At 40.0% G+C, this 8836-nt stretch overlaps 1 protein-coding gene across 1 annotated transcript; it reads right to left on the reverse strand.

Annotated features, from left to right (window-relative positions):
* Window positions 1-7862: 7862 nt before the first annotated feature.
* LOC122694129 (60S ribosomal protein L26-like) lies at window positions 7863-8396 on the reverse strand. The gene has a single exon (XM_043902447.1). The coding sequence runs from the start codon at window positions 8353-8355 to the stop codon at window positions 7918-7920; it is 438 nt and encodes a 145-aa protein (XP_043758382.1). The 5' UTR covers window positions 8356-8396; the 3' UTR covers window positions 7863-7917.
* Window positions 8397-8836: the final 440 nt, after the last annotated feature.

The raw sequence follows: 8836 nt of genomic DNA on the forward strand, positions 1-8836 counted from the left end.
CCCGGGCAGCCCGCAGGCCGCAGGGATCACACCCTGAACGTTCCCACCCCTCTGCCTTCACTCAGGATCCTCCTCTACACTTCACTTCTCTGCTGCGCTGGCTGTCAGAGCTACAGATCCTTCAAGGGCTGCCTCAAACGTCCTCTCAATTTATGAAGTTTTTCATGAGTTCACAACAAATCTCTATTCCCCAAGGTAAATACGATTTTTGCCCCACTTTGACTCACTGTAGCTTTTGTCCGTTCTTAACTCCTCAATGACGCAGTATTTGTCCTTAGTTTATTGTCACTGTATACAGCAGTCTTACATCTTGTGTGCATGGTCAGTCGCTTCATTCTTGTCCGATTCTTTGTGACGCTATGAACTGCAGCCCACCAGGCTCCTTTGTCCATGAAATTCTCCAGGCAAGAACACTGGAGTGGGTTGCCATACCCTCCTCCAGGGGATCTTCCGGACCTAGAGATTGAGCTTGGGTCTCCTGCATTGCAGGCGGATTCTTTATTGCTGAGCCACTGGGGAAGCCCACCTTACATCTTACTCAGGAGTTAGGCTCCAAAGTCAGTGAGCAAGGACCAAAAAAGTTATAGTGCAAAAAATCTCTCAAAATTTCCTAAGAAGGTGACAATTCAGAGATTAATAACTGTTCTCCTGAGATCAACAGCACTCTCTTTCAGCATAATCAGAAGACATCCACGGCTGCACCGAAGCCGAGATGAGTTGCCCTGAAAGGAAGAACCCTGCTAAATGCACTGTGAGTGTTAGTCGCTCAGTCGTGTCCGACTCTTTGCGACCCCGTGAACTGTAGCCCGCCAGGCTTCTCTGTCCATGGGATTCTCCAGGCAAGAATACTGGAAGGGGTAGCCATTCTCTTCTCGGGGTATCTTCTGACCCAGGGATGGAACCTGGGGCTGCTACACTGCAGACAGATTCTTTACTGTTGAGCCGCCAGGGATCACCTTTGGCTTGGCGACACGTCCACGCTGTGAGAGTCACAGAAGCCCAGCAGGACTATCCTTCGTCTCCCATGACGCACTCCCTCCAAAGTGAGTGACAGCCGAGTAGAAGAAGAGGGACTGCCCTTCCCATTTAAATTCTTCTCTTGGCCTCAGTTCCTATGGCTGAATTCATGTAAATTAAATGCACCTGTGATAGCATTTTGACTCCTGGCTCCACCATTTACTAATATGTAACCATGGCCATGTTATTTAATCACTTTCTCTACACCTCAGTTTACATCTGCAAAAAGGAACAGTGATAAGTCCTAATTAAATTAATGAACATGTGACGGTTAAATTAGTTAGCTTGTAAAATAATACTATTTACCTTCTAGGCTGTAAATGAAAATTAGATGTACTAATATATGTAAAGCTCTTAGGAAAGTCTTGGCATGTGATAGTGCTCAATAAATATTGCCTATTTTTAAAATTTAAAAAAAATTTTTACTGAAGTATAGTTGGCTTAGGATGTTGTGTTTAATTTATGCTGTACAACAAAGTGACTCAGTTATACATATATATTCTTTTTCATATTCTTTCCCATTATGGTTCATCAGAGGTCACTGCCTATAGTTCCCTGCGCTATACAGTAGGACCTTGTTCATCCATCCTATATATACTAGTTTGCATCTGCTAATCCCTATCTCCCAATCATCCTTTCCTCTACTCACCTCCCCCGTGGCAACCACAAGTCTATTCTCTGGAAATATTACCTATTATTATTGTTTATCTCTCTTTCTTTTTCTACTGGTAAAAGTTTTAGATAAGAAACACTTAGAAGAGTACCTATGATAGAACAAGTACTCCATAAGGGTTAGTTATTATTATTATTATCATTTCACTACTATGGCCTCCCTATTGAAAGTTTCTTGAGGACAGGGACATTATCTTACACAACTTTATGTCTTTGCAGTGACTCAAAATAGTGCCTGGTACTTATGAGTCACTCAAAAAATAGTCGAAAATCAGATAATATTGTCCCCCTACCAAATTACTGAGTTAAGTTGATTTGATTTTTACAGGTTCATAAAGAAATAAAAGAAATGCATATCCATGAATACCTGAATAACTTTTCTACACTCTTAAACTGTCTTTACCATTTTCAGCAAAGTTCCTCATTGTAAGAACTCCCCCAGGTGGCGCTGAACAACTTCCTGAATAAGGAGTTATTCAAGTACCAGAGTTGGAATGTGAATTACTTGGGGGTGAATGTTGACTTTGGCTTCTCTGAGTTTTACTAAGGACATTTGTACTGTAAAAGCTGATCTTTAAAGCTCATAATTCACCATCTGTGGTTTGAAACCACCTTGGAAATGATGCCAGGACACCAAGAAATGTATAATCATGTGTTTGTAACTGATTACAAATCTTTTTGTATCTTAGATCTCCTGTCTTTTAAATAAAGATAATAATATCAACTGACCTCAAAAATGTGATAAATAATAGATGTGAAGCTTTGGAAGTTAACGTTACTAGAAGACTTAGTTAAAAGACGTCACAGTCTATTACTTAAATTCTCCATTGTCGATATATATGTGTGTATAACTGATTCACTCTGCTCTAGAGCAGAAACTAACACAGTATTGTAAATCAACTAAATTCCAATAAAAATTAATTAAAAAAATAAAATATTCCACTGTCGGAGATACATTTTTCTCCCCATGACTTGTTTAGGAAGGTTTTCGATTTTTACAGCTCACATCTTTCAAAGGGACCACATGGAGGGAAAGAATGGGAGACTGTCAGACCGCAGCATCTTGAAATAACCTTTCCCATCAATGAGATGCAGAGGTGTCAGCCAGATAGAGCTCTGTCGACCCAGGTAGATGTCAAATACTCCTCTTAGTTTAACAAATGGGAAAATGTTCTTTTCCTAGCAACTGGTGTGATCGTTTCTGTTACGAATGAGACTCTCCTCTGTTGGGAAAATTCCACGGTTAGCCTGCTTGGAAGCTGAGACCTCAGTGAGAGGAATCACTGCCCAGCCTAGAACAAGGAAGGGAAAGGGATTGCACTGGAGAGGGAGGGAGAGGAGGGGGAGGTGGAGCTGTTGAGAAGATGGAAAGCTAACCGTGCCCTCTGAGATTCATCCTTCCGGCAATCTCACACATCCTGGTAAAAGTTACTAACATCACAAAGTACTTGTCAGATAAGGAACCCAGTGGAAAACTGGGGAGAGTGCTCCTAATTACCATCTTTGCCTAAAGTAGAAACCCAAGGAACCCTGAGGAAGCAAGAGCTTCCTGGGATTCACAGAAATCTCCGGGCAGGATCTAGACTCTCACAGTCTATAAATTATGAGGGTGCTAGCACCAAGGATGGGGAGGCCCCAATCCCACCTGGTTTACATTAGTAGTAGTAGTAAGATAAAGGTAGCTTATTTACAAAATTATGACTCTTTAAATAAAATTTTAAGCAAAGGGAAAATAAGAGCTAAACATTTTTAAGTACTTTTGTTAGGGGAAGCACACTGATTGAAACCACCCACCCTGGCCAGGCACCATAGTAACCATTCGCGTGAGTTGTTTTACGACAGGAGATCCTGATAAGGAATACGGAACTAGTAAGTCACCACCAACCGGAAGAGTTCGGGAAAGGTCGAAAGGAGACACCACGCATCCGTCCACTTCCCAGAATCCCTCTTGCTAGCATCCATCCATCTTGGCGTGGGCCACCAGGAGAGACTCTGAATTAGATTGATTGGCCAAAGAGCACCCGGAAACTAATCCCATCACCATAAAACCCAAGACTGCGAGCCACATGGCAGAGCAGTTCTCCTGGGTTCACTCACCCTCCTGCTCTCCACCCGGGTGCCCTTTCCCAATAAAATCTCTTCCTTTGTCAGCACATGTGTCTCCTCGGACAATTCATTTCCGAGTGTTAGACAAGAGCCCAGTTTCAGGCCCTGGAAGGGGTCCCCCTTCCTACAACACTTTTAAGTAAAACCGTAGAGCATTTTGCCTACAAAACCAGGCAGACCATCGTCACTATGAGAGCCAAAATAAATGACAAGGGAACTTCCTTGCTGTGTTAACAATTTTGAACAAAATTTGGGAAAATACTTTAAAATAGAGATTGCTTTACTGTAACACTTATCCAGAAATTAGGGGTCCTCAAACAGAAATACTGATTTTATCCTTTCTTATCTGAAGATTTAATTTTTTAGAACAAAGTTAACCATTTTTCTTATTACAAAAATAACACATGACCATTTTAAAACTTTTAAAACACTAAGAGGATAAATCCATGTCTTTTAAAATTACAAAGTAAATTGACTTCTAGCCTCCATGAAATGCGAAGATCATTCTCAGTATGGTATGAGTAGCCTGTGCTGAGAGTGAATTAGAGGTGAAGGTTGTAGAACTATCATTGTAGCTTTGGGAAAAAAAGATAAAAGAAGAAAGAACTTTTCACTTCATCCATTGAATTAGCTGGGCTCCCAGTGACACATGACAGAAACTACCTTGAACCAGTTTAGCCAAATATGGCAATGAATTTATTGGCTCACATATGCAAACCATAGGACAGGGAAGGACAACAGGAACAAAACCTCTCACTTTCAGGATGCTCCCTCTCCATCTTTCTTCTCTGCTTCTCTTGTCTGTGTTTATTCTCTCAAGTTATCCACTATGAGAAATACTATGGACTTCAGGCTCACATCCTTACATGTCCATGGGCCTCATAGGTAGAAAGTAGACCTATAACAAGAGTGCTATTTCCAGAAGAATAGAAAAAAGTTTAAAAAAAAAAAAGAAAAAAGTTGAAAGAAAAAAATTGTTCACTATATTCTTTGCTGCCTCTCCCACCACTATGCTAATACACATAGTCTTCTTCCCATACATACAATTCCAAAAATGCCCTTGTCTAGCCACTAATAATCAACCAGAATCTTCATTGGAAGGACTGTTGCAGAAGCTGAAGCTCCAGTACTTTGGCCACCTGATGTGAAGAGTTGACACATTGGAAAAGACCCTGATGCTGGAAAAGACTGAAGAAAAAACGAGAAGGGGCGGCAGAGGATGAGGTGGTTAGGTAGCATCACCGACTCAATAGACATGAGTTTGAGCAAACTCTGGGAGATAGTGGAGGACAGGGAGGCCTGGTGCGGTGAAGTCCATGGGGTTGCAGAGAGTCGGAGATGACTTAATGACTGAACAACAACAAACCACTATGTAGCCGCCCATATCCCTGTCCCAGCTCCAGGATCTTTATGTCAATTCATGATCAGGATGGATGAGGGTGCCTTGTTACCTTATAACTTAAACAATAAATCTAAATTTCCTCAATGTGCCTAAATATACAATGGTGAAGAAAGAATAAGATAAACATCCCTTCAAAAGGAATGTTCAAAAGAGGAAAAACAGAGAAAGCATCACTCAGAGCACACACTACTTCTTCCTGGAGAGAGAGAGCAAATTTGAAGACGCAGATCATTGACTCTTGGAGGGCACAACAAGGCTATGTGTGTATACAAAGATGCTATTTGAATGGGCAGAATTGTAAATGTATAGATAGGTTATAAATGCTGCTGTTTCCACGTGGTAACTTTTTGAGTCCAAACATTTTCCAGGGCTGCTTGGACATTATTGGATCCAGTGGCATTTAACTTGAATGGAGTCTAAGAAAAAGAAAGATACACTGTAGACATATATCAAATTGTTATTTAGTACATCTTAAAATTATACAATGTTAGGGACTTCCCTGGTGGTCCAGTGGCTAAGATTCCAAGCCCTGGGGGCCCAGATTCTATCTCTGGTCAGGAAACTAGATTGCACAGGCAGCAACTAGAAATTTGGCCTACCACAATGAAGACTGAAGATCCTGCATGCCAAAACAAAGACCTGGCACAGCCAAATAAATAAATAAATAAAATTATACAGGATTATATGTGTGCTGCAGTTCATGGGGTCACAAAGAGTTGGCTACGACTGGGCAACTGAACAACAACAATATATGTCAATTATATGTCAATAAAACTGGAAAAAATAAAGAATAAATTTTTAAAAAGAAAAGGGAGGGAGGGAGGAAAAACCTGCAAAAGGAAAGAAGCACTTGCTATCTTTTATGATAGACATTTACACCTTATTGTCTCTGAATGTGGGATTTATGCAAGTAGATCTGAGTGGAAGGTGAAGAAACTCCTAAAGGGAGAGTAGGATGCCCTTCTCTTTTTTTTTTGAGGTGAATTTTTATCAAAAATAAAAAATCTTTAACTCTATGAAGTAACAAATGTAAGAATGTATAGTGACAAAGAAAGCAAATCCATGAAATAGCCAGTATCTAGAGAACATCTTTTAAAAAAGAAACCATATTAACATGGCAGCAAAGACAAGCAGATGAGCATTTGGTTTTCTAGACTGACCTTTTTGGTATTTAGATGTTGGTTATTTTAAGCCAACTGAGACAGTGGGAGACCATATTTAACCCAGGGATCCCACCTGTGGAATAACTATGGGAGAAGAATCTGATGCTGACCTGACTTTGTACCCAAAGTAAAGGATTGGGGTTGAGGTGGAGGAAGTAGCTACCAAAGTGTCCTCAGTAAACAAGCATGCTAAATAATTTCTTATTTTATTTCACTATTCTAAGTTGGAAGAATTCACTAAAAACACAGTCATCTGCACAGAGCAACGTGAGGCAGCAAAAATTATTCCACACGTCACAGAGCGGCTAAGCCCTTGCGCCACAATACAGACAGGGTTCAGACACATTAAAGTTTTAGGAAAGTTAAGTTTACACAACTCACAAAATATAAACGTTAAATTATACTAAATATAAAAGTTTTTCCAATCAGAAGTAATACCACGTTATTCATATACAATTCACCCAATTCTGAATGTAAAATTGTAGATGAAATGAAAAATAGAATTTAAAAAATGTGTATTTCCTGGGTTATTTGAGTTATTTTATTTTGCATATCCTCATTCCATTTGTATTTCATTACTTAAGAATAGAGGAAACCATCTCAATGAAAGAAAATTTGCAGCATCCTGTCGATCTTTATGGAGAAATGTAAGATCCATAATAGCATCATCAATATAACTAAAATATTATTATAGTATTTACAAAACTAATATAAATGGCTTATAAATTTTCCCCTTGACTTCTGTGTTTAGGCTACAAAGCAGCGAGTGTTCCTCAGATGCCAGCCTCTTAGACTTCGCCCTTAGTGTTTTTGAGTTTCGTGTCTATGAGATTCTTAGGGGAAATGGTTCACCAGGTTTGTGTTTCAAAAAATAGTTTCAGGGACTTCCCTGGTGGTCCAGTGGCTAAGACTCCATGCTCCCAATGCAGGAGACCTGGGTTACATTCCTGGTCAGGGAACTAGATCCCACATGCTACAACTAAAGATCCTGCATGCCAAGACTGAGACTCAGCACAGCCAAACAAATAAAAATAAACAGGCCTTCCCTGGTGGTACAGTGGATAAGACTTTGTCTGCCAATGCAGAGGACACAGGTTCCATCCCTGGTCTGGGAATATCCCACGTGCTGTGGAGCAGCTAAGCCTGTGTGTCACTACTGAGCCCATGCGCTGGAGTCCAGGAGCTGCAACTACTGAGGACAGTATGCCCGAGAGCTTTTGCTCCATAACAAGACACCCCACTATAGTGAGAAACCTGTGCACCGCAAGGAAGAGCAGCCTCTGCTTGCAGCAACTGGAGAAAGCCTGCAGCAACAACGAAAACCCAGCTCGGCCAAAAACTAAATAACTTTTAAAATAACAAATATATTTTTAAAATAGTTTAATAATTTTGTTGAAAGTGAAAAAAAAGCTGACTTTCAATTGAAACTTTCCTTTCTTGTTCTTATACCCACAGGAGGGAAAACATTATGCAACCATTCTGAGTGAAAAGGATATTTGGTATTTTTTTTTTTTTTCATTTTAACAGTTTTTAATGAAAGCTGTAGACAAGATGACTTTATTCCTGCATCTTCTCAATTGTTTCTTCCTTATATTTGCCCTTTTCCTTTCCTACTTGGCGAGATTTGGCTTTACGTTCGAGGATCTTTTTGCGGTCTTTGTCCAGTTTTAGTCTGGTGATAACCACCTTGCTGGGGTGAATGCCCACATGAACAGTTGTGCCATTAGCCTTCTCCCACTGCACTCGTTCAATGTAGATGACGTATTTCTTCCTGTAAACCTGGACTACTTTGCCAATTTGCTGCCCTTTGTAGTGCCCTCGTACAACCTGAACTTCATCATCCTTTCGGATGGGCATGGATCGAACGTTGTACTTCTGTCTTAGCTCTTTAGAAAGAGGAGAAGACATAATTTTCCTGCGAATGTGGGAAGGCGCATTGAAATGCCTCTTTCGATTCTTGCTTCGGTCAGAAGTCACAAAGGGATTGAACTTCATTTTGGCGCCAGCGCTTCAGCGATGGCCACAGAAGGGAAGAGGATATTTGGTATTTTAAAACTGTTCAACAAATTATTTTAATAGTTGAGTGGTACATTTGAAAAATGTTAAATTTTAAATTATGTTTGAAATTATAGATGGCAGTGCATCTTTTAGATACATTATTAAATTTGCCACTTCACTGATTCATTGCTTTTTTTTTTCATGACCAAAAATAATATGTTCCAGATCTGCACTATTTGGTCTAGTAGCCACTAGCCACGTGAGGCCTTTGAGCACTTTTGTGTGGCTTGTCAAAATCGACACTTGCTATAAATGTAAAACACCTGGATTTCAAAGACATACCAAAAAAGTAAAATAGCTCAATAACAGTTTTTTTTAATTGACAACATATTGACTTGATAATATTTTGGATATATTGAGTTAAATATACTAAGACAGTTTCACCTGTTTCTTTTTACTTTTTTCCCTGTGGCTTCTG

This window comes from Cervus elaphus, chromosome 5 (genome assembly GCF_910594005.1).
Source record: "Cervus elaphus chromosome 5, mCerEla1.1, whole genome shotgun sequence".
Lineage (NCBI taxonomy): Eukaryota > Metazoa > Chordata > Mammalia > Artiodactyla > Cervidae > Cervus > Cervus elaphus.